This window comes from Silene latifolia, chromosome Y (genome assembly GCF_048544455.1).
Source record: "Silene latifolia isolate original U9 population chromosome Y, ASM4854445v1, whole genome shotgun sequence".
Classification (NCBI taxonomy): domain Eukaryota; kingdom Viridiplantae; phylum Streptophyta; class Magnoliopsida; order Caryophyllales; family Caryophyllaceae; genus Silene; species Silene latifolia.
Window position 1 is genome coordinate 112125601 of NC_133538.1, and position 27893 is coordinate 112153493.

General features: G+C 34.9%; 1 protein-coding gene across 1 annotated transcript; it reads left to right on the top strand.

Annotated features, from left to right (window-relative positions):
- Positions 1-1359: 1359 nt before the first annotated feature.
- On the top strand, positions 1360-27806 carry LOC141628745 (protein FAR1-RELATED SEQUENCE 5-like). The gene is made up of 4 exons (XM_074441843.1): positions 1360-1490; positions 26023-26108; positions 26419-27029; positions 27507-27806. The coding sequence occupies exons 1-4, from the start codon at positions 1360-1362 to the stop codon at positions 27804-27806; spliced, it is 1128 nt and encodes a 375-aa protein (XP_074297944.1).
- Positions 27807-27893: the final 87 nt, after the last annotated feature.

Genomic DNA, 27893 nt, shown 5'->3' on the forward strand with positions numbered 1-27893 from the left:
TTTCGATTCTCTCCTCTGATTATGATTCATATCCATGTGGTGGTTGTCCTCTCCTTGCTCCCATAAAGAAGCATGTACCTCTACCTCTTCCCCTGACAGGTGGTTGTCTTCTTGGGTCATGGTTTGGAAACCTCTCAATCACTACATGAACAACATTGAGCATTGTATCTACATTTCCTGCAAGAGTTTCTATTCTGGTTTCAATTCTAGCAAGTCTCTCTTCACTCATGATTGTTTTTGTGTTTTTGTTGTAGGTAGGGATAATGAACTGACAGCTTCTCTCAACCCAAGACTAACACAAAGGTGGAATTGTGTTAAGCCTGGCTCTGATACCAAAAAGAAATATAAAACCTAGGGACATGCAATAATGCAGTCTGGGTTGCAGGACACTTTAAAAATATCAAATGACTTTGGAAAATTCTGAATTTTTGTGACAAATAAGTTTTAACATTGATCTAAAACTGTACCAAATTTCATGAATTTAGAAGGAATCTAGATATTTTTAGTATTGACTGAAACAGCCTGAAATCCTGAGATTGCAGACAAAGACTCAATTTGAGTTTAGAACCTGTTTTGTGTAATGAAAAGATATAGTCAAGGCCTTAAATTCCCACAGATGATTCACAGGAACTTCAAGACATTAACTTAACAAATTTCAGACTCAAATCCACAGTGAACAAAGGATTAAATTTTGAACTTTGCTCAACACAACTAAACTGAACCATAGATAGGCACAAGTTTAACTTAATGGTGCCAAACTGACTTTGATCAATTAACCACAAAGATCATAGGTTAATTATCAGGCTAGGTTTCCAAACTACAGTTTAACACAAGTTTGAAAGAAATGAGATAAGTCTCAAGGCTAATTTTTCATTCAAAATTAATCTGCTTTCATCAGTTGAGACATAGGTCCTTATATAGGTCTTGTCTTTGAGTTACAACTCGAAACCTAACAATCCAAGGGCCAAGATTCAATCTAAGATGAGTAAAAACTGTCTTAAATATATTACAAGATGGAAATAAAATTACTAGGTGAAAATTAAAACAACAATGGGTAAAAACAGACTGAATAAAGCACGGAATGTTGTCCTTGTCAGTTGTCTCCTTATGCACAGGTTACTGTTGCATTGGCTGCTAGCAAAGTCAAGGCTTTTTGTATCGTTTCCACGAAGGCTTTTGAGGAGAAAAGGAGCAGTGGTCTTTCCAAGACAGTCCTACAATTCCCTCACCAAAAATGGAAAGTTTGCTTTATGCTTTATCAACTCTTCTCAGCAACATGTGACTGATTCCTTGGTTGTTTTTCTGTGCTGTTTTTCCTTTGCTTTTCCTTGGTTGATCTTGGATGTTTGAGACTCTTTGATGGAATTAGTTGAGGCCTCCTCCAGCTGGCCATATAGACAGCTGAAAGCTGGACCTGGTGAACCTTTTGACTGGTTGAGTTGGGGGTGGATCAGTGGATGTTGCTTGGACTTAGTTTGTGGCTTGGTCAGGTTTGGGAGCCCCTGATCCAGCTCCTGCTGCAGTAACAACTTAAAATTTATTGCTGAAAGGTGCCGAGGATTGATACGGGAAGATCACTGGAGAGTTAAGTTGGAACACACTTATAGAGAAGCTAATAGAGCGGCTGATCACTTAGCTAATCAAGGCGTATATACGAGAACCATTCCTGCCCATTTAGATAGTCCGACGAACGAGCAGCGATCCATCCTTAGGGAGGATATTTTTGAGGTTGCTATTCCCCGTGTAATAGCTAGTAGTTAACTTTTCGGGGCTTCGCCCCTCATTCGTACCAAAAAAAAATAAGAAATGAAGAATTAGGAGAGAGAATGAAGGATGAAGAAATAAAAGATAAGAAAGAAAAGATAAAGAAGGAACCAAAAGAATAAAAAAGGGTGCCCTGTTGGGATTAAAAGGTCAATTGTGGCCTGAGTTCAATACAAGTTAAATGACGTCAAAGATGAGATTTATCTCAGTTAAACACTAGGATAGATTAATATGAGAATAGAGGGCTTAAGTTGAATTATTCACATGAAATAACCGTTTCTACTAATGTTATTATTATTATTGTTGTTGTTGTTGTTGTTGTTGTTGTTGTTGTTGTTGTTGTTGTTGTTGTTGTTGTTGTTGTTGTTGTTGTTGTTGTTGTTGTTGTTGTTGTTGTTGTTGTTGTTGTATTTAGGGTATTTTTATATTTCTTTCTTTATACATTTAGATTAATCGATTAACCCTTAATCAAAATCGGTTAAAACTTAGTCAAAATTGATTAATCAAACTCGATTAATCAATTGGATGAACCCTAATTCAATTCGTCAAAATCAATTAAGCCTAATTTCTTTCAATTAATCAAAACCTAATTCAATTCTATTAATCAAATTGATGAACCCTAATTCAATTAATCAAAATCGTAAACGTATTTTTAATTCGATTAATGAAATCCTACTCTTAAACAAACTCTTCATTTCGCTTAATAAAAATCAAATTTTATATGAAACTTAATCAAAATCAATCAATCAATTCTAGTTGAAGGAAAAGTAGATCTATATACTTACATATTCATATATGTTATAATTTAATTTGTCATAAAATTAATGATTGATCTTATGCATGCAAACATTAAAACAAAATAAGGAAGAAACATTGTTTTTACATTGTGATTTTCGGTTTAATGGGCACAAGAGAGATCACCTTTCTCTCTTGTTCTTGAGCTTTCCCTTTTGGATGAACTAAGACCCAAGTGTAGGATCTCTCCCAAGGATTTATACCCAAAACTTTCTCTTAATTAAAATTAATATTATAGATACTAGTACAATATTAATCTTGTAGAAAAATGACCCAAAACAATTTGGTTTTAATCTCCCAAAAACCGGTTGGGAGAGAATAGGAGAGGAAGTATTTTCTCTTTCTAAAATCTTAATTTTTGATAAGTTAGAATGAATGAATAATGCACACTCATGCATGTAGTGTATATCAAAAAATATAAGACAAAAACCCTTTGCCTTTTCTTTGGTAAAACCGTGTAGGAGGGAAGAGGAGGGAAGAAAGGAGACCCAATGCATGCTCTTGTTTGCCTTCACAATGCAAACTAGGGTTGCATGGGTAGGCTATTAGTGAATGATTATGTTTTCCACTAATTTAAACAACACAATTTTAGCCAAAACCTCCCCTTAATTTCGGTACATACATAAAATGAAATCCATTTTATTTTTGTCAATTTTGTCTTATGTCACATGTCATATGTTACATAAATTAGTTATGTATTTTTAACATATTAAAAATCAACGTATTAATAAAAATACGTCATATACAAAAATCGACTTAGTAATTCATAATTACTTGTACCAAAATATTTTACCAATTTACAAATCACAATAAATTGTATTTATAATAATTCATTCAATTTTAATTATTTCTTTAAACATAATTTCATCTGAGTAATGATACAATTCAAATACTCAGACCGTATCTCATTTTATTCAATTTCAATGTGATACGTAAATTTTACTTCCAAAATCGTCTGTCAATTTTCAAGTAATTTAATTAACTCGTAACGTTATACGATTAATTAAATGATCAATTAAGAGTGTTGCCCTATAGGTATGACCTAGGGGATCAATCGATCACCACCGTAAATGCACGACGAATAATGTCAAACTCTAGTCACCAATCATTACCGATATATGTTGATCAGTTGACAGTAAAATATTACTTCCCAATTGTATTCTTTATAATGAGACTTAAACATGTGATCATCATGATCAACAGTCGTGATCGCATTATTGTCGGAGGACACATATTCCAACACTAGTAACCCTAATTCAAACGTAATTCATTTATATTAATCCTAAATTATAGCCTTAATATGAGCCACTAATTACTTTCCTTCATTATCCTAATTGGATTAAAATTGAACCCCTCATTCGAAAATACTTGACCTTAATTCGTCAATCAGTAACCCTAATTTGAATAAGGTCCCTTATTCGAAAATAAGTTATCCTATTTCAATTAAAATTGAACCCTAATCGAATATGAATCGGTTACCTTTATTGAAATGAAAAATGAGTTCGAATAGACCTAACTTGAGTTGATGAACAAATTGACATTGACATAATTTGAATGAAACCCTAATTCGAATGAACAAACGTAATCATAATCATATTCCAATGAAACCAAAATTCAATTAACCCTAATAAATCAACTTTATCACGATTGACTTAAAAAAAACGATTTGATACAATTGCAATAAGGATTTAAATCGTATTTGGTATGATCTGAGTTGGACATACTGACATTGACATGCAATACACTTAACTTTTAATAATTTTGGAGCATCGCTTCTAATGTTATGTTTGGCGATAAAATAAAATTTCAAATATTTTGTTTTTCAAATTTACAATTTTGGTTCAATATTGAATTTTTGGTTGTTTTTGGTTATTCAGGGTTTTAGATTTAGGGTTTAGGATTTGGGGTTTTTAGGGTAATGAAAAGACGCCATTGTGATATTTTTGAAAAGTTGTTATTTTATTTGAAGACGTGGAAAGTTATACCGATCATTGTTTATATATACTTATTTATTATGTATAATAAATGTCATATGTTATCCCGATCATAGTTAGAATGCATTAATTTAAGAAATAGTGTGCTAAATTAGCCCGAAAGTATCCTGACCATAGGTTACACACATTATTGTACACAATGTGTGTATTAGTTATCTCAACCATAGCTCAAAGTCCATCTTTCATGTAAAAATACGTACTATAACGTATACCGATCTTACTTCAATGTCGATATATCATGTAACTACGTAGCATAACTTATATCGACTGTCATTCATGTAAGTTCTTTGGAAGACTTCCTCAGCTAGGATGGTCTTATCATACGGACATGGTTTATCGAGACAAGCATAGTTCATATTTAATAAATCCTCGATGTCACACCCCATTCTTATCCGGCCAAGGTAATTAGGAAATGTTACCATCTTGGTTTTCCGAGGCAATGAAATCGAAATTACAATTAAGAAACTCTTTAAATAAATAATAAGTTTAGTGATTACATAAACGTAAACAAATGAGTAAATGACATACAACTCGTCTATGGCTATATCATCCACCTAGTGGCTTTGTACTTGACTCCAAAGTCTGTAGCGCGGCCCGTATCCCGATCATGTCAACAAGCAACACCTGTACTCAACTTTCTCTCCATATTATCGAAAATATCATATGGATCGACACAGGTCACCCCGGAAATAGGTGATAATTACACAGACACACAACACGTCAGTTTCAATAAATAAAGTGAGACACGACACAAAGTGTGTGAGTATGCAACATGACTATGATATGAATGAGACGCTATCAAACAACCACCACGCCGGTACCGAGACACGCCCAGACGTACCCACAACCACCGGTGGCAGGGACACGCCCACGACACCACACCACACAAATAGGTACCGGGACACGCCCAGACGTACCGGGCCCGAAAGCCAACCGGGTCCCCTGCCAGACGTCGTGTCTCAACTACACGAGTCCCTTCGTACTCAAGTCATTAATGTGCACATCCCTCTTGGAGTGGAAAGTTCCAAGAGGCGACCTGAGCGTGAGACGGTCTCCCAACCGTCTCACATCTCCTCAACAAGAAGTAACCAACACAAATCGTCATGTCCTCCAATATACATGACAAACACCATAAAGGTAAGATATCATACAATATGCTACTTACCGATTTATCATGATACACATTCCCGAATACGATATGCAATACGACTCATATAATGCAAGTAATGACAAATGACCCACTAACAACATACAAATTATTGAAATTGAGTAGGATAAACCTACCTTTTCGCATACTCCGTAAGCAATCCGAATAATAATAATCTTCTACCCAACCTGTTGGAGTATGTGTCCTCAACAATAGTGCGATCACATGTTTAAAATCTCAAATTAAGAATACGTAAGGGATGATTCATTTATATAGTCAACTGATCAACATTAATCGGTAGCGATTGGCTTTCTAGTGTTTGACGTTACTGTCGTAGGACGGTAGTGGTCAGTTGATCCCTTAAAGTCACACTTATAGGATGATTCCCTAATCAGTAAAGTTAATTAGTTGTATATTGATACAAGTTAATTAATTCCTTAAATAAGAACAATTTATATTTATGAGTTGGATTTTTTATCTTATAGTAATGTGATTAAATAAGATTCAATTTAGTGGATTAATATATTAATTTACTAAATTATGTTGAGGTTTTATAAATATTTCGAGGTAGAGGTAATTAGTTAATTACATTTACAAGAGATTGTAAATTTAACTAACTAGCTATTATGGGACCCACACTACTACAGATACAGGCTATAACAACGTTTAAAAACCGGTGTTATATAAAATAACGGACGTTGTTAAAGCGTCCGTTGTAAAAGGTTTTAACAACGGTTGGTTTTCTTAAGCAACCCGTTGTTAAAACTATTAACAACGGTTTTAAGTATAAAAACCCGTTGTGGAAAGTGTGACTCAATTTTGGTGGGAAAGTTATAACAACGGTTACTTTACAAATAACCGTTGTTATAAGTAAAGACAACGGGTTGTTTCTACATAACCGTTGTTGTTTGTTTTTACAAAATAAAAAAAAATTAAATTAAATATTACTAGATGCATGCATAATTACGGGGCCCGTTATAATTCCGATGCATGCATTATTACTGCCATCCCTGCATATGAATGGACAATATATGGAATGAGAAGGGTTTACATAAGATTTGAAGCAGGGAGATATGATGATTATGGCACAACTTCCTAAACATGCATATATTATATTAATTAAAAAACAACTCAAAGGACACATTACTTAGTATAAATACATACATTATCTCAACCACCATTCCATTATCTCACTATCTTCAAACCCTAACTGCTAAAACAATCTCCAAACCCTAATTAATCTTTCAAACAACTCCAAAGTTCATCAACAAAATGAACGATTACATCCTTAAAACTCTTACTATGACCGAGAACAACAACAGCTTCATCCGCCGGTTGCTCCACATCGAGGACAATTTTAGGAGCTATCTTGTGGATGCTCAAGCCGCACTCAAGGACGCCAAAAGAAATGGCTTGACAGAGCGTTAGCTTGTTGCGGCTATATGACGATATAGAAATCTGGCCAACGAAACCTCCAAATAGCTAAGGAGGAGAGGAGGGATATCATAGAAGAGAATAAGACTCTCTATGAAAATATAAGAATTGCATTTTTAGAAATGTAATTCTTTTTTTAATTTATGTATTTATATATATATATATATATATATATATATATATTAATGAATTATTAATTAAGTTTATCATGCATTCCTCTCTATCATCTTGCTTCTTCTTTGTTTTATTTTATTTAATTTGTTTTACGAGCTAATTAAGCGAATAACAACATAATAATGATCGATAAAAACCCATTATACATGCAAATGAAATAATTAAAAAAATAAAATAATGACGATGAAACCAACAGTGACGGCGAGATTTACCTGATAATTAGAGAAAGTAAGAGACGATGAAACCAACAGTGACGGCGAGATGATAAAGCGACGATGAGAAAGAGAGAAAGAGACGATGAGAAAGTGTGTTTGCTGTGTTTGTGTTTGTGTTAGGTTTTGTATGTGTTTTGTGGCTGTAGCTCATCTGATCTGTGTTTGTGTGGTTTATAGTATGGAAAGTATTGACAACGGTTGTTAAACAACAACCGTTGTTAAATAAGTTTTAACAACGGTTGTAAAACAACAACCGTTGTTAAATAAGTTTTAACAACGGGTTTAAAAATACCCGTTGTGATTAATTTTCACTAACTTTGCGCCAATTTTGCGCCAAATTATTAACAACGGTTGTGCAAATTTGACCCGTTGTTAAAACTTATAACAACGATTATATAACCATACCCGTTGTAATTAAGTTTAGTAAAAATCGCGCCATACATTCTACAACGTCTATTGTGATTTTCGTGCATAAACGTTGTTAAAGGGGCGTTGTAGTTGCCTGGATTTGTAGTAGTGCCATCATATGTTGATATAATGGTAAAATATTACTCAATAAGTTGAGTGAATATATGTTTATTAATTTGTCACATAATTTTTGTATGATCGAATTAATATTTAATTATGTAAGATAATAAAACATAAGACTTATAAGCATTTGTGGGACAAATATTATAAGACAAAAATGAACCCATATACAACTCAAGTGTACCGTCTAAGATGGTAGCTTGCTTGAGTTTTTGGTTTTGTCATTTTCTTGTTGGAAAGATGCTCCAACATCTTATGACATACTTCACTACCTAGCCTACTACCTACACACAAAAGCATATTGTATAAGACACATAGGAGAAAACCAAAATGCTCTATGTAAGAGCATTTGGACGGTAAGAGTGATGAGAGGAGAATCATTTTTGTTCTTCTTATTTTATTCTATCATTCTCTAAAAACATATACATGAAAATCCCTCTCTCATACTTATTTTCTTCTCTCTAAAACTTGAGAAGTTTTGATCTAAATTGTTCAAAAATACTACTAATATTATTAATGTAATATATGAGTATTAGTAGTCATTTTTAAGGTAGACTACTAAATATGTATCTAGCAAATATTATTTAGTAGTGATAAGGGCAATCTTGGGTGCATCTCTTGAGAAGGGTTTCTATATTTGAGACCAAGGTTGGAGGATCTTCCATTGACATTTAAGCTCAAGAACAAGTGAAGGTATGAGACCTTACTTGTGCCCATTTTTAACCATTTAACAATGTAAGGAACATGGTTTTCTTCTTTATTTCTTTTAGTTAGTTATGCATGCAACTCGATCCACATAATTATAAATTATAAATAATTTATAAAATGATTAGATAAGTCTAATATGGGTATATGAACCTAACAATTGGCATCAAGGGCTTTGGTGTTGCATGCATAATCGGTTTAGTTTTTCCGAATTAAATGTAACTTAATTAAAAATAGTTATTTTGTGATTTATGTGATAAAGCCACGAAATTATTTTGCATGTAATATATTCTGGTTCTAAAACATATTTAGATCATTTTGATGATTTATGGATTATTATTGCTTATTTTAATAATTTTTAGTGAAATAATTACATTTTATTGAGTAAAATGAACTTTTATTTACTAAAAATAGTTAAGCTTCACTATTGGACGTGATTTTTTAGTATGACCTCACATGAATATTTTATGTATTCTATGTAAAATTTCGTATTAATGTGATTAATATTTCATGATTTATGATTTTTATGTAATAAAAATGGCATAAATAGAGGTTAAGTGACTAAAAATAGTTAAACTTTGAAACATGCCATAAAATTTTAATATGATGTCACATGAATATTTTACATATTGTATGTAAAATTTTAGATAAATGTGATTTATTATGCAAGATTTATAATTTTAATGGTTAAAATGATATAAATAGTGACTATTTTTAGCAAAAATAGCAAAAATAAATTTTATGGCATAAACTTTTTCCCTAATGTTGTATATTTGATATGAACATCAGATCTAAAGTAGCATGATTAATTTTGATAGATTTCATATGTTTATTGATTTTTATGTGATAAAATCGATAAAAGGGCAACTTTATTAGTCATAAAATGAAATTCGAAATTTTTGGTTGAAATTTTGCCATTTCCAGGTTCTGGAAATTATTTAAGAATGTTCAAAATTTTGATTTTGATTTTTCCATAATTTTTAGGTTTAATTTGGAATTAAATGGTAAAAGTTATGTTTTATACGATTTATTAATGAAATAAATTATAAATATTTTTTGGGAAAAATTTTATTGAGTTTTTTGAATATTTATAATATTCCAGTATTTAAAAAATTGTTATTTCGAATTTTTCAAATTTTTATGATTTATTGGGAATTATTTCATTATTGTTATGATTAAGAGATGGTTAATAAGCAATAATAGAAAACCGAGTTGAATTATAGTCAAAAATTGAGAAAAGACTAATTTTTGAGTCCTAAGAAGGTTAGGATAATTAACTTGGAATTAAATTTGATTTAAGTATTGATTTGTGATTTTAATAAGTTATTATCACGCATTTCCATAAAACCGGATTATATACGATATAAGGTTTAAGTAGGGCGATTTGGCACATTAATTTGGCATGTTAATCACATATTATAATGCTTTATATTTCATTATTGAATGTCATTTTTGTTTATATAATTTTGAATTATGTAATTTTATCTTAGTATGGCCTTAGTTTTTAATTGATATTACCCGTAATGAAAGGGAATATCGATTTGGTTGTAATTTTAATGTGATTTCGCATCACCGTTTTATAATTTAATAGATTTAAATTTTATTACAAATGTATAATAGGAATAGCCATTTATTTTTATTATTATTTTGTAATTCCGGAGTTTCCTAAAGACGGAGCCATTCGGAAAGGAGTTCCGGTCAAGACGGTGTTTGCCTTGGGAGGCGTGTCACATGAAGTTCAAGGGACCAAAGGAGTTGGTTTCCGAATATGTAATAGATTATTTGATTTTCTATTTTAGGAAGGCCATACTAGGAAATTATTTTTTACTTTGCACTTCTTTTAATATGTTGCATGCATTGCCAAATCGCCATAAACAACACATGCATATCATATCGAGTAATCGACCGTGTCAATTATAATTATCAATAATTCAACTTTTAGCTCACTTTAAATTGATAGATAATAAATTGACAAAGCCTTTACTTTTAAAAGATTTAGACTTAGCCTTACCAAATAGTAGGAGCCCATGAATCGCAATTTCATATAGGTACAATACGGTGTTGAAATATTATACCAGGGTGCTTGCTTTGACGTTGGATAAGTGGGGTAATTGTAATACTATGGTTTTATGAGTCTTTGGGTACTCTATCGAGTGGGGCTTACTCTGTCGAGTAAGCATGTTTTGATTTACGAATCAGTGTTCTGCCTGTAGGGTACTCAATCGAGTAGCCTTGGTACTCGATCGAGTAAGTGTCACTCGATCGAGTATGTTAGTTAATCGATCGAGTAAGTCGGTTAACGGGTTATATCTCGATGGGTTTTGTTAATAATGCGAATTAGTATTTATATTACGCCGTCATATTTCATAAACACTTTTATAAACCTAATACACTAAAAAGAGATTGCAAACTACGTTGTTCTTCCTATTCGCATTATTGGCAAATCCCGGAGCTAGAGAGGTCGGATTTCATCGTTCTTTATATCATTGTGATCCTTGCGTCAAGGGTAAGTCCTACGTACCATTTTTATACATTTGGTTAAGGTTGTTTAAACCCTAATTTTGGGATTGGGGGTTTTCTATGTTTATGTTGATGTGGTAGTGATTGTATGATTATGTGTATAGGAGGAGGGTTCGTAGAGGTAAGGTTTTGAGACAGCTGCTAGATCGTCTGCTGTTTGTGTTGCATTTCAGATAGGGTTTTCCTACTCAGTATTAATTACATATGTGTGGTGATTGTGCTATAGTTAGTGATTGTTGATTGTTTTAGACGGTTGTGATTTCATATTGTTGAATGTTTCAGACGGTTGTTGAGGTTGTATTGTGATTACTGTTTATCTGTTTGTGTTCTTCAGGGTGCATCCCTGGCTGAGTGAGGTTACTTGCGGGAGTTGCTTCACGCCATTGATTCGCCTCCTGTGGAACCCGCCACAGGAGGAATGTGCACATTACTGAACATGGGTTTATCGCTCGATGGAGATGAGCGGGGGTTAGGTGGGAACGGCTGCGGTCCCCCACTGGCGGCAAGGAGTACCTGTTACGATGGGTACTCTGGCAGGGCTACACACTTTAGTGTGTAGTCAGTTGTGTGGAGATTGGAGATGGAGACTGGAGTTGTGTTGAGCTGTTTGAACTGTTTGTGTACTTGTTTCATTGTGGCATTGTTTTTTTGTAATTAGTACTGACCCCGTTAAATGTTTTAAAAACTGTGGTGATCCATTCGGGGGTGGTGAGCAGTTATTGAGCAAGTATGAGACGATGCGCATGGGATAGCTGGGATGAGTCACTACGTTGCAGTTTAGGAGTCTTCCGCTGTGTCGAACTTTTGTAGTTGTCTAGTAGTTGACAGTTTTGAGAACATTGTATTTCCTTTTATCAGTTTTTAGAGTTTGGCTTGTATCACTTAAACTTTATTAACATTTAAATACGTTTTGTTATTGTCTATTTGAGTATCATGGCCTCGGGTGACCGAGATGGTGACGTTCTCATACCTTAGGTGGTCCTGGTAAGGCACTTGGAGTATGGGGGTGTCACAAAGTGGTATCAGTGTGACGATCCTGAAACCTGGAACCAATGAATCTAATGAACATAGGGAGTCAATTAAAATAAACCCGGGGTAGAAGTTGTAGGAGCTAATACAAAGGCATGAGAGACGTCCTAAAGTCGCGAACTCGCCCTACAATTTTGAACCGGTCACCATGGGATATGAGTCGGGATCGCTATGTGTTTATCTTGTGAATTGTGCATATTTGTAGCAAAGTTTGGTATGAATCGGTCGATGTATGTATGTGGAGAATGGGGAATGTGTAGAGAAAGATGATAATGAAGTGATTTTATACATTATTGATTGAAAGCATGATAAGTTGTTTTACGATATGGCATTATAGAAATATGGAAAAGAAGTTTGTTTGGTTTGAGTTATACAATATATATATATATATATATATATATATATATATATATATATATATATATATATATATATGTGTTGTTGGTAGTGTTGTACGAGTTTATATAGCTGAAAGTTTGAGTAAGAGCATGAATAATTGGTGGAAAAAGAAGAGTAATTCTTGCATGATAATATGATTTATGATTAAGCATGTTGTATGATGAAAGTGATTTTATAATGTTGTTATGCTAGTAACATGTGAATAGAGGACTTGATGTCAAATATTTGTGATTTTGTTTACATAAAGTTATAGAATAAAAACATGCGGGCAATATATGATGGGTAAGTTGAATCATATATGTGCATTGAGTTGTTTGTTCCGTGGCTTTTGAAGATAGTAACATGTGGATAGGGATACTGATTTTATGAGTATTGAGTTGTTTTTGTCTACCTTGTTGTTGTTTAAGTTGTTTGGAAGTGTAAATCAAGTAGTTGTGTTTTTCGATTATAGAGAGGTTGTCTTCAAACTGTTATAACCTGAGATGTATAAATGATTTTGATATAATTCCAATTGGAGGTGATAACTTGTTCTTTTAAGATCCTAACGATAGGTCACACACCCAAAACGACCAAGAAACGAGTGAGTTATGACCGTTTTACGAAAATTGGACAGTGTTGAGAAATGCATGGGGTACTCGATCGAGTGGCCCCCACTCGATCGAGTGCACCTCTTTTTACTCGATCGAGTAGCCCTTACTCGATCGAGTAGTCCTGGTAATTTATTTTACGTGATTCTGACCTTCACCCACTCGATCGAGTAAGTCACTCATTCGATCGAGTGGCCTGTACTCGATCTAGTGACCCCTGTTTTGGGTCATATGCTTATCTTATGACTTTGTTGCATATTATGTTTGATTCAAATGTGTTATTTCACTTCGTTATGCATTGTTTTACGTATATAATGGTCCTGATGCGTAAGTTACCCAATCTTATGATGTAAAGAGTGGCACCTATGGTGATTATGAGTTCGATGGGGAGGACATGAGTTGTATGTGGTTGTGATAGATAGTGGAAAAAGAAAAAGAAGGATTGGTAAGGCTTATTAAGGCATGGAGTAGGTTTTGTGAGAAGAGATGAGTGATATGATTGTGTGTTGAGTAACGTAAAAGTAAGTGAATGCGGGGAAGGGATGATGTGAGTCTAAGGAACGTGAGAATGAAAAGATTAGAAGGAAGGATGTGGATAGTAGCAACTTGAGATGTTAAGGATTATGAAGGGAGAGAGTTATAACCGGGTTGGTTAAGAATATATGTAATGGAAAGATCGTTGTAGATAGATGGAAATTATGATGTATTAAGAGCTTAGATTGAGTTATGCAGCGATGTGGATTTGTTGATTGAGATTCAGTTTGGGGAATTTGGTTTATCAAGAGGTGGAACTAATTTGTGATTTCCTTGGGCATTTAACAGTATGAAATGAGTTTTAGGATTAAAAAAAAAAAAGATGGAGTGGACTAACCGTATAGATTGATTGGTGATAAGTGTGAGTGATAGCATGATAAGAGAAGATCCATGGTAAGAAAGAGTGAGATAATATCGATAAAAAATAATGGGATTTAAGTTTTGGAGCAATGAGAAGGTAACCGGAGCACTAAAGAGTTAGATAGAAGTAATAAGGAGTCGAATTATTAATTGGTATTGTTGAGTTTAAAGAGAAAAGAAGGATAAAAGTAAGCTGAGAAAATGTTGACCGGAGTTATGTGATATAGAGGTAAGGAGACGTCGAGATGCGTGATGCGATCATGAATATGTTAGTTAATGGTTATATAGGAGTTTCATGACAACATGATTAGTCATGAGTTTTGAGGAATTAAGGGAGTAAGAGGTTGATAGAGTATCTGCACGATATGAGATTTTGGTGGAGAGTTAGATGACGATATAGTTAAGGATAGTATTGGGAAGAATATTGAGGTAAATTTTTGTTGATAGGTTGATGTTCGTTATTCGGGAAATTAACCGAAGATAGGAAAGAAACCGTGATGTTTAATGATGAGTGTAAGAGGCTTGATGTCCGAACGATGGCAGTGTTGAGGGGTTGTCACTAGTGGTTAAGGGTGATGATAGATAAGAAAGATAGCAATTCTAAAGAGGTTGATTTTGTAGAGGCCGGATTGATATGTATGGTTGTGAGGAAGTATAAGACGTAGTCTTAGGAGGCGGTTCCTGGTAGTGAGTGATAGCTGTATGGTTATGTATGGCAGAAGGTGCTGGTTATGTGAATGGAAGAATGTGTTATGAGGGGCATACGAGTTAATCTCAAGCAAGAGGTAACCTTTATCAGGAGGTAACTTACGTGATCAGGATTGACTAGTTGGAAGTGATTACGGGTCTATGATGTGTATAAATGTTTGTGTGAGGTTCTGACCTCACAAGAAGTAGTATGGTGTGATAATTATAAAGTTGTTATCTGAATTTTCTATATGTTGAGTACAGTAACCTAATTGAATAAAAAAATGATTATAATTTGATTAATATGGCATGACTAGTTATAATTGTATGTGTATTTATAATACATGTGTATTCCGTGAAATGGTAAGGATGACGTTCATGAGATTCTTGTCTGTTTGTTCCGCATAATATGTTGTGTTGTGATTTAGTAAAGCAGTTTTGAGTAAGTTTTCTTGTCCGGAAATTATACTGAATCAATGTTTGTGGGAATTGTATGTGGTTGTGATGTCTATCGATGTGGTTGTTATGCCTCGGGTGGTGATCCGGGCACGGTACTTCGTGTTGTGATGCAGGTATTTTCGTGCTACGGTGCGGCTGTTGGTGACGGTGTTGCGATGCCGTCATCGGTTGTGGTGGAGTAGGCGGGATGATTACGATACGAGTTTTCGAAAGTACATACTAGTTATACATAGATTGTTGTTTATTTACTGTTGTTCCTTGTGAGTTTCGGTTAGACATATAGACTGTTGTTTTGTTTGTTGATGTTTCTTGCTAGTTTCAGCTTGGGAGTGAGGGTAGAATATGGTATGAAAGAGAGTTGTATATGTTTTCGTTGTTGTCATAGTATAGTGATATTCTGTTGATGGGACACAGTTGACAGAAGTTGTTACAGTACAATTGATCTTGTTGTAGATGAGGCATTCGTGCACATAGTCATGACAAGTGATTCGTAGAATATGTGTGGTAATGATCTGAAAGCTACAGATGGTTCATAATATTCCGTTGAGACAGTGAGTGTAGGGTGTTGGGAATTAGTGTCATATTAAGTTGTGTATGAGTTTTGCGGTAATGAAAGAAAAGAACTTGAGGATCTAGTGTGAGCGCATGTAATAATTGTGGACCATGAGTTATGAGTATGGAGATAGGTGCAGGTATAGAGAATTATTTCATTTTGGCAGTAATAGGGAACAATTGAAGTTTTGGTTAAGCTAAAGATTTTGAGGTATAGGTTAGGTGGTGTGACGAGTGAATTGAATTATGAGAATTGTTTAAGTAAGAGAGCCTTAGATATATGCATGGCAAGTGTTTAGAGTATAGGTGGTTATCTTTGACATGCGGTGGTGATGGGGATAATGAGAAGAAATAGCTAGGATTTAGTATTAGTGAGTTACGAGGACGTAACATTCATCTTAAGAGGAGTAGGATGTGATAAAAGAGATTTTGATGGTTGTGCATATGTTAGTATAATTGGAAGTAGAGTGTTGGTGTAGCATAAAGGATGGATATTTGTTCTGATTGATTTTATTAAAGGTCATGACCGTGCTTGTAGTAGTTCGATGTTTAGGAATGGGAGAATATTTTAATAGTGTTGACAGTTGGATGATGATGTTATGAGTGTGAGTAAACTTCGAGGACGAAGTTCCTTTTAAGGGTGGTAGAATGTAACATTCCGTTTGATGTTTATGGGTGTCTTGGTTTTGGATTTGCTGGGGGATAATATGTTAGTGAAACGGAGCTAGCAGCGTTTGTGGATGGTAGTTGCTAGTGTATGGAGTTAGTGTCGAGAGAGGCTATAATGTGGTGGATACGATATCGTGAGTCATGTTGTGGAGGTAGACGTAGTTGGTGGAGTTGGTGTTGAGAGTTCATGTTTTATAGGTTGGGTTTTCGTTTGAGTTCTTAGCTATGTTGTTGTGTCTTGGTCGAGTTTGTGTGTTTGTTTTGAGTATGGGTTGAACTTCGGGGACGAAGTTCTTTTGAAGGAGGGAAGACTGTAATAATACGGTTTTATGAGTCTCCGGGTACTCTATCGAGTGGGGCTTACTCTGTCGAGTAAGCATGTTTTGATTTACGAATCAGTGTTCTGCCTGTAGGGTACTCGATCGAGTAGCCTTGGTACTCGATCGAGTAAGTGGCACTCGATTGAGTATGTTAGTTACTCGATCGAGTAAGTCGGTTAACGGGTTATATCTCGACGGGTTTTGTTAATAATGCGAATTAGTATTTATATTACGCCGTCATCTTTCATACACACTTTTTATAAACCTAATACACTCAAAAGAGATTGCAAACTACGTTGTTCTTCCTATTCGCATTCTTGGCAAATCCCGGAGCTAGAGAGGTCGGATTTCATCGTTCTTTGTATCATTGTGATCCTTGCGTCAAGGGTAAGTCCTACGTACCATTTTTATAGCATTTGGTTAAGGTTGTTTAAACCCTAATTTTGGGATTGGGGGTTTTCTATGTTTATGTTGATGTGGTAGTGATTGTATGATTATGTGTATAGGAGGAGGGTTCGTAGAGGTAAGGTTTTGAGATAGCTGCTAGATCGTCTGCTGTTTGTGTTGCATTTCAGGTAGGGTTTTCCTACTCAGTATTAATTACATATGTGTGGTGATTGTGCTGTAGTTAGTGATTGTTGATTGTTTTAGATGGTTGTGATTTCATATTGTTGAATGTTTCAGACGGTTGTTGAGGTTGTATTGTGATTACTGTTTATCTGTCTGTGTTCTTCGGGGTGCGTCCCTGGCTAAGTGGGGTCACTTGCGGGAGTGGCTTCACGCCCTTGATCCGCCTTCGTGGAACCCGCCACAGGAGGGATGTGCACATTAATGAACATGGGTTTATCGCTCGATGGAGATGAGCGGGGGTTAGGTGGGAACGGCTGCAGTCCCCCAATGGCGGCGAGGAGTACCTGTTGCGATGGGTACTCTGGCAGGGTTACACACTTTAGTGTGTAGTCAGTTGTGTGGAGATTGGAGATGGAGATTGGAGTTGTGTTGAGCTGTTTGAACTGTTTGTGTACTTGTTTCATTGTGGCATTGTTTTTGTGTAATTAGTACTGACCCCGTTAAATGTTTTAAAAACTGTGGTGATCCATTCGGGGGTGGTGAGCAGTTATTGAGCAGGTATGAGACGATGCGTATGGGATAGCTGGGATGAGTCACCACGTTGCAGTTTAGGAGTGTTCCGCTGTGTCGAACTTTTGTAGTTGTCTAGTAGTTGACAGTTTTGAGAACATTGTATTTCCTTTTATCAGTTTTTAGAGTTTGGCTTGTATCACTTAAACTTTATTAACATTTAAATACATTTCGTTATTGTCTATTTGAGTATCATGGCCTCGGGTGACCGAGATGGTGACGTTCTCATACCTTAGGTGGTCCTGGTAAGGCACTTGAAATATGGGGGTGTCACAGTAATAAATAGTTATTACACTTCAAAAATTTGGTTGATCTCAACGAAGGTATTTTGCGACCGTAGCCGCAATAGGTTCGAGCTAAAGATGAACGTAACGTAAATTTATCGACCGAGAGTTCCAAATGTAGAATCAGTTAAGAGGGTTAACCCACCAAGTTGTATTAGTAAAGGTTGTAGAGGGACCGTTGTCCCACAATCGAGCTAGTATGTATTTGGATTTCGGAATCATTTATATAATTGGGTGGAGGTCATTATATAAATGCTAGAACATGATAAAATGTTTTAGATATAACGATGAATGTTTAATTTTCCCACTATTTCATTGTTTTTAATGTTGTTCTATTTCATTACTGCTACTCATATGTGATGTCATTCGATTGTAGCACGAGTCTCCGCTAAACCACTATTGCTAGCGACAAAGAATATCTTTCTAATTATGAACCGTATCATAGGTTGTGGACTAGCTCCATAGGAATCGTTCTATTCCATAGAACTCCATAGGAGTTGTCCTATGCCATATAAGATTAGCATCTTAAATTCCTAACATACCTATGTATGATTTCTTGTGAAGAAATATAATTAGAAGGTAATGATTAGTCAAAATATGTTTTGATAATTCTTCTATACATATGGTTCAAAAGTCCTATTGCACAACCTAAACACTTGTCATCAAGCACTTAAGTAGTTAAGAACATGACAATGTTAAATTGGTAAATTGATTTGTTAGAAATTTTGATTGACCAAATACCACAATAGAGTCCATCCTCGTGAAGGATTAAATAGGAATTTATATGAAGAAAAGTCTTCATCAAATAGAAATTCTTGAAGTGAGTGGGAGCAATATGAAGTAAAGTTCGTATTTTAATTGTTAAGGATAGAACTAGGCTCGAAAGAGAAGGTGTTAGGCACTACAATAGAGACAAACCCCAAATGAGTAAATATCAAGGAAGTTGGTTGTGTGACTTCAACATATTCCTTCTTGAATATCTATGACATTGACATTGCATTATTACCAAATACCACATCATGAGTATTTGATACAAATTTATGAATTTCATAATATTTGGCATTATCATGTGATGACTAGCAAGATTAAATTCAGAAATTTACATGAATGGAACTAGGGTAGTTGTCATTTCATCCATGGACATATAAGTGTTATAGTGTACGCATTTTAGTTTTGTATTTAGAAATGTACCTCAATAATTGTTATGATGTACACTAACTCTAAATAAGAATATAATTCAAGTTTTTATATAAAACGCAAAGGGTTTCTCTATATGCAATTAAAACAAGCGGCGTGCCCCAACATACCACGATTAAGTTTATAGTGAGACCATACAAATCAAGTTAATTATATTCAAAATAGAAATAAAATGTCATATTTATAAGACTCAAATTGGTGATCCCAAATTATTTCTCATTTCTTGATTGAAAATCGTATTAAAACTAGTTTTGACTAGTATCCCACACCATTTGATTATGAATCTCATGAAATGTGCGAATCTTGTACTCAAAGAAAGATGTGAATAGAATAAGATATTCACCATATTTACACTTCGAAGTGTATGGTCGAATACAATTTCAATCAGAAAAGGTTATTATTTCTTCATCTCTTTTACCAACGAACTAGGTAGATAGTTGGTATCCACTTAATGAGGTAAGAAGAGAAATTATTTAACCTAGAGATTATAAAACCAAAGTATAAGTGCTTTGTTAAAATGGGGAACAATAAAGTGAAGACTTTTATCTGTATGAAAAAGAGTGTGATATCGTATCGCAAGTTCACTTTCATTATGATATGATTGAATCTTTACATTACAGTTGGAGGTAGTTTCTGTTATAAAATTGTCTAGCATTTAAATTTTTCACTAAAATAAAACATGATTAAAGAAATCATCTACTTTTCATATGAGATATGGTTAGGCATGGTACCTAAATTGTAACTTGTTTCGATAGTAAACACGTGCTCTCTCTTCCTACATGATCACGAGAACAAAGGGTTTGTGGCTCGTGATGCTGTCTATTAAGAAAAGAGGATTATTTCTTAAAGACAGAGTGGGAGAAAATGTTCAATAGCCACAAACTGAGAATAAGACGTAGAAAGATGTTCCTTCTTGGTCAAAATCAGTAATTATTTCTTCGAAATCTAATGTGGACAGGAGTCATGTTATTTTTTGAAAGTAACAAACCTTTAACTTATTAAGATGCTTTATCTAGTTTCAACTCCGCAAAAGTCCGAAATGAGCATAAACATGAAAATATTTATTTAGTTTGGTTGGTTGGTGACAAAGGGTTTTGCACGCAACAACAACGCCTCATTGAATTCAGATATAATTTGACAGTTGGATTTTAAATCATCTTGCATGAGTTTTGAAAATCGCAACTATCCTAAGGTAGGATGAAAACTTAAGAATAAATCTTAAGTAGATGTCAAAGAGTTGAATTTTATGTTTTGGTCCTGAGTCATGTGATACTTTTCTCGATTTGTCGAGTAGTTCTGTTTTTACATGGAGTTTAGTGGGAGTAATATGATGTTACTAGTCTTATATGTAAGGGACATATTGATCATTGTGAATGATGGAAGACTTAGGAGAATAATAATACATCTCTAAGGTATCCAGACCTATAAAGATAGTTCTAAGAGGATATTAGCGTTAAATGAACATTCTTATGTTAATAAGAATCTTCACAAGTTCAAAAGTATTGAACATGTAGAAATTGAATCCACATGCTTCCGCTGCGGGATTAATTCATTATGCTAAGATGTATCACCATTCTTAAATTTCTTATACTTGGAGTATGACGAAAAGTTACAAATCGAATCTTTGAGAGAAGTCTCTATATAGCCACATAGTTCATTAGTTAGCACTCAGGAAGTACTAAAGATAAGAAGCTAAGTATTTAGAATTGAGATGGATTTATGTGCAAGGAGTTACACAAAAACCATATTCTAAACACATAAGGATGGTTAGAGAACCATCTTGGCTATATTATTTAAGGAGGATATCTGCGAGAAATATCCTAGGCAGTTGAACAATGAGATATACACAACGGAAATTGAGTACACTTGCAATAATGAGATATGCAAGTAGGAAGGGATGATATTAGGATTCGGTTTTATGAATTGGAGGAACTATGGTAGTTCGTTCCAAAAACCAAAGGTCCTATCTCCACACACTGTGAGGATAGTGGGAGTTATTCAAAGGCAAGATAACCTATGTCCAGATTGGATCTAGACACGTACTCAAAGAAGTTCTCATAATACAAGATTATTCATAAGAATGGGAAATAGTATATAGTAAGGTTAGGGAAGGTGCAAAGTATTTCTAAAACTTGCTAACCAAGGTTTTTTCATAGGCTAAGCATGATAAGTTATGCAATTTCAATTGAGTTGAGATGTATAGTTATATACAATATTATGTATGGATTATAGATTATGTAGTAATTGATATGGTATCAATTTTACATATGTGATAATGCATTCATCGCTTGAGTTTTATTAAAAACTCTTTTATTACTTTGTTATATCCAAATAAGTTGTAAGGACAACGTTGAACCCTAATAAAGTGAACTGGATTAACATAGTATTGGCCCCTAATTGCTTGTATGAGGTGACGTCTCGAAGTGGCTAGAGTGTGATGCAATTGATGGCAACTTCAAGTGCCATAGAGTCACAAGAGATGACTAGTCGATCACATAGGCGGACTGTATAGGACACTCTGTCGGGCAGTGACCGCTTATAGAGTTCTAGAAATTCATAAAGCCTGGTTGTGGCGAGAGCTACTATAGTATTCTTATGAGTCGATTCTTTTGACTAGAGACTATTCGCCCAAGTTGGCACAAGTTTTTGATTGGCTTTGATTTATACTTTACGACTGTCGTAACTGAAGTCAAATGAGTATATTTTGGCTCATGATGAACTGTGGCTATACGAAGGGAATAGTGCGATAGGAATTGTCCACCCCCTTCTCACGGTTGTTAAAAATCTCAGGGCCACTCGAGGAGTAGTGAACTAAAAATGCATGGCCACGCTCGAAAGGTATCTACGGTAGATAATTCCGGTCAGACAGTTACTCTCCAGATCGAGGAGACCAATCAAGATATGATCAAATGCAAGTACGACCTGCAAGACACCTTACATTGAGTGGGAGATTGTAATAGGACAAGAGAATTGGTGACGCACACTTGTCTCGGACAAGTGGGAGATTGTTGGAGTATGTGTCCTCAACAATAGTGCGATCACATGTTTAAAATCTCAAACTAAGAATACGTAAGGGATGATTCATTTATATAGTCAACTGATCAACATTAATCGGTAACGATTGGCTTGCTATAGTTTGACGTTACTGTCGTAGGACGGTGGTGGTCAGTTGATCCCTTAAGGTCACACCTATAGGATGATGCCCTAATCAGTAAAGTTAATTAGTTGTATATTGATACAAGTTAATTAATTCCTTAAATATGAACAATTTATATTTATGAGTTGGATTTTGTATCTTATTGTAATGTGATTAAATAAGATTCAATTTAGCGGATTAATATATTAATTTACTAAATTATGTTGAGGTTTTATAAATATTTCGAGGTTGAGGTAATTAGTTATTTACATTTACAAGAGGTTGTAAATTTAACTAACTAGCTATTATGGGACCCATTATATGTTGATATAATGGTAAAATATTACTCAATAAGCTGAGTGAATATATGTTTATTAATTTGTCACATAATTGTTGTATGATCGAATTAATATTTAATTATGTAAGATAATTAAACATAAGACCTATAAGCATTTGTGGGACAAATATTATAAGACGAAAATGAACCCATATACACTCAAGTGTACCGTCCAAGATGGTAGCATGCTTGAGTTTTTGGTTTTGTCATTTTGTTGTTGGAAAGATGCTCCAACATCTTATGACATACTTTACTACCTAGCCTACTACCTACACACAAAATCATATTGTATAAGACACATAGGAGAAAACCAAAATGCTCTATGTAAGAGCATTCGGACGGTAAGAGTGATGAGAGGAGAATAATTTTTGTTCTTCTTATTTTACACTATCATTCTCTAAAAAATATACATGAAAATCCCTCTCTCATACTTATTTTCTTTTCTCTAAAACTTGAGAATTTTTGATCTAAATTGTTAAAAAATACTACTAATATTATTAATGTAATATATGAGTATTAGTAGTCATTTTTAAGGTAGACTACTAAATAAGTATCTAGCAAATAATATTTAGTAGTGATAAGGGCTAATCTTGGGTGAATTTCTTGAGGAGGGTTTCTATATTTGAGACCAAGGTTGGAGGATCTTCCATTGACATTTAAGCTCAAGAACAAGTGAAGGTAGGAGACCTTACTTGTGCCCATTTCGAACCATTTAACAATGTAAGGAACATTGTTTTCTTCTTTATTTCTTTTATTTAGTTATGCATGCAACTAGATCCACATAAATATAAATTATAAATAATTTATAAAATGATTAGATGAGTCTAATATGGGTATATGAACCTAACACAACCGTCACCTAAATAAAATAATTACGTACATTTAATTACAACCTAATCTAATTAAATTATAATATATAATTTAATATAGTTAAATTCAAATCCCGACTCAATTACCCGTTAACTACATGGTTCGAATCCCGACTCGTACTCCTCACTAAACATGGCTCAAACCGTGACTCACTCACACCCACACATACTCCCTCCTTAAGCACGACAACCACTGCCACCTACCACCACCTGCTGCTACCACCGTGGGCCAACACCACCAGCCATGGTGGTCCACGGCCAGCACCTCCAATGGCCAGCAACAACTGCATTAACAACATAGCACCACCGCACAACCCACGCATACATACACAACACACCTTTCAAATACCACCAAAACTACCACCACCATTCGCACCATTGCAACTAGCCTAGCCACGGTGCATCGTGGCCCTGCCTAGCACTCTTGACCACCACCAGATCCAAGCGCAACAACACCCACATGGCAACAACAACAACAACAACAACACACAACTTGACACCCTCCCAAAACAGCCCGCTTTCTACCACCTAACACCACCTAATTCACCACCCATGACCACCACCGTGCTCCCCTCACTACCCACAACAACCCCTATCCTTAGCCACCCTAGGTCAGGCTGCAAACGAGGGTCAAAAATCCATCTTATGACGGTCACACAAAGTAGCAACACAAGCCCTAATCTACTCGGTCAAACCCATTTTTGGGCAGTCAACGGCGGGTTAAGGGTAGTCAATGACGGGTCAAAGATGAGTCAAGGTCGAGACGGGTCTACGATATAAATTAATTAATATATAAGCTAGTTTAAGACGGTCTTACCTTACGATCTCGAGGCGGAGGGATAAAAGACGGTCTTCCATTCTCCCTTTTCTTTTCTCTCTTTCTCTCTTCTTTCTCTCTTCTAAAATCTTGGATGAGGATTGTGTTGTGATTTTGTGAGTGGATAAGGTGAGTGGATAAGGGTAGGGTGGAGTATATAAGGGTAGGAGGATAGTATATATATATATATATATATATATATATATATATATAAGGTCGAGAACCTGTGAGAACCACCCATATAATGAGAATCATGAGAACCACTTAACAACCATTGATCTAATAATACACAAAGCTGAGATTAAGTCAACCAATCCAAATCTTACGTGCCTCCCCCCCCCCCCCCCCCAAAAAACCCCGACTAATCTCATCATTCTGCCAAATTTTCTTTTTCTCTCATCTTACTTTCTCTCTCTCCGACTATTAAAGCTTTCCACCAGCACGACATGCTCTTCGACTATCAAATTCACTCTCTACAATCGATCATCACATTCTGAACGATAAATTCTTCCACAATCAACCTTTCAACGCTGCTTCAATCAATGGAGCCTTTTAATTCGAGGTAAAATTTCGATATTGATGATCTTTTTTTGTGAAATTAGTTGAATTAGTCGATTAAATTAGTTGAATTTAGGGTTTGATTATCGTATTAGATTGTTCGTGAAATTAGGGTTTGATTTATCGATTAAATTTCTGGATTGATGAATTATGCTTCTGAATTTAGAGTTTCGTCAATTAAATTGGGGAAACTGAGAAATTAGGGTTAGGGAATTTGAGAAATTACCTAAATTTGTTAAAAATGGGCTTGATTCATCGATTAAATTTTCTGGATTGATGAACTTTGGTTCTGAATTTAGGGTTTTGTCAATTAAATTAGGGAAACTGAGAAATTAGGGTTAGGGAATCTGAGAAATTACCTAAATTTGTTAAAATCGTGAAATTGGAGACTCTTTATGTGCATCTAAAACCTGTTTATGAGCATCAAATTCATGTTTTGGTGCATCAAATTACGATTTTGTGAATGAGATTGGCTTAATTCAGAAATTAGGGTTGGAGAAATTGAGAAATCACCTAAATTTATTGAAATCAGGACATTTGAGACTGTTTATGTGCATCAAATTCATGTTTATGTGAATCAAATTCCTGTTTAGGCGCATCAAATCGTGATTTTGTAAATCATATTGGCTTAATTGAGAAATTAAGGTTGAAGAAATTGAAAAATCACCTACATTTGTTAAAATCCGGGACTCAATTTCATGAATTATACTGTTGTATTATTACTTATTTAATTTGTGACGTTTCTTGTTGCATCAATAATGACAACTGCTCAATACTATTAAATACTTCTTCAAATGTAATTACAAATGAAGGACCATTATTGAACTAAATGCAGCTCAGTTTGCACTTGCACTTGAAGTTGAGATTCCCGAGGTTGTGACTTCTGAATTTATTCAAGGTATATTCAAAGTTCTCTTTTGTTTCATGACTGTCTTTGTTACAAAGGGGAAAATAAGGGAACTGTATATTAACGCCACACAAACTGTATATTAACCTCACACAAACTGTTTATTAGGAAACAAGATTTTACCTAGTTCATGCATATATGAGCTTATTTAATGCACATATAATGCTTTTATATGCATGTACAAGACACAGAATAAGATGTGGTATACCCGTGGGGTCTGTAATTGAATGTAAATGGTGGGGCAGTCTACTTGAATTATCAACATAACATATTTCTTACTTTAGTTTCATCACATATGCAGAGAAAGAGGAGGTAGAGGAGACAGAAGCTTCTTCAAGCAACACAAATCGAATATTTGAGTATCCTATTCATCTTAAGCCTAATATTGGTATGGTATTCCCTACTCTTCAGCTCGGTATTGAGTTTTATGGATCATATGCGAAAGAGTGTGGATTTGTGACTGGATTAGGATCACAAAAAGATTCAAAGGGCGTCATTACGCATAAAGAATGTTTGTGTAATAAGGCTGGGGACTGTGAAGCAAAGGGGACACAACAACGGAGGCAACGAACTAGGATAGGATATTCTGCGTTGATTAAGTTTAGGCGAATTGATAAGGGTCAATACGAAATTTATGATTTTGATGAAGGTCACAATCATATGCCACAGACACCCTTAACAATGGTGCATTTGACGCAATTGAGAGAATTGAACATTATTCACAAAAAACTGATAGCTGACAACTCGAAGCTTAACCTAGGTCCAGTTAAGTCCTTTAGGATATTGAAAGAGTATGTCAGAGGGTATAAGAATGTGGGTGTATCATTGGAAGACTTTAAAAAAAATTCAAGAGACATTAAAAAGTACTTAAGTGAAGGTGATCCTCAAATGCTTATTGAGCATTTTATGAAAGTAAAACACATGTGTCCATCGTTTTACTTTGACTTTGAGGTAGACTCCCATGGCAGATTGTCACATATTTTTTAGGCTGACCTTATTAGTATAAAAAATTATATGCTATTTGGGGACATGACATCTTTTGACACTAACTTTAGGAAAAACAAGTATAGAATGATATTTGGCCCTTTCACGGGGGTAGATCACCATAAGAGATGTGTGATCTTTGGTGCTGGGCTCATTATTAATGAAAGCAAAGAGTCATTTGCCTGGCTGTTTAATAAGTTCTGAGATGCCATGGGGGGTCGTCATCCAATTTGTCTGATAACTGATGAAGATTCAGGGATAGAAGAAGGAATGAAATTAGCTTGGAAATATAAGGTCAAACATAGGTATTATATGTGGCACATATTGAAGAAACTGCCAGAAAAAGTAGGGCCTTCAATATGTAAAGAAACCGAGTTTTTAAAGGAGATAAACTCATGTGTTTAGGGTGAATATGTGGAACCACATGAATTTGAGGAAAGTTGGACAAGAATAGTTGAATTTCATGGGTTGCCTGAGAATGGATGGCTTAAGGAAAAATATGGCATTAGGCAGATGTGGATTCTGGCATACTTTCGCGACCTATTTTTAGTAGGTTTGATGAGAACTACCTCAAGGTCTGAATCAGAAAACCACTTTTTTAGCAACTTCACTAATCCTAATCTAACCCTAGTTGAGTTTTGGATGCGATTTGAGAGTGCAATGGATGTGCAACGATGGACCCAATCTAAACTCATTGCACAATAAATATATCTTCTCCCTCGTTATCAACTCCTCTTGCTCTTGAAAAACACGCAGCAAATACTTACACGCCCAAAATCTTTTACGAGTTTC

Coding starts and splice junctions, on each gene's coding strand:
- LOC141628745 (XM_074441843.1), top strand. CDS start 1,360: ATGGAATTAGTTGAGGCCTCCTCCAGCTGGCCATATAGACAGCTGAAA. Junction 1,491..26,022: donor TTAGTTTGTGGCTTGGTCAG/GTTTGGGAGCCC, acceptor TTACAAATGAAG/GACCATTATTGAACTAAATG. Junction 27,030..27,506: donor TTATTGAGCATTTTATGAAA/GTAAAACACATG, acceptor TCATGTGTTTAG/GGTGAATATGTGGAACCACA.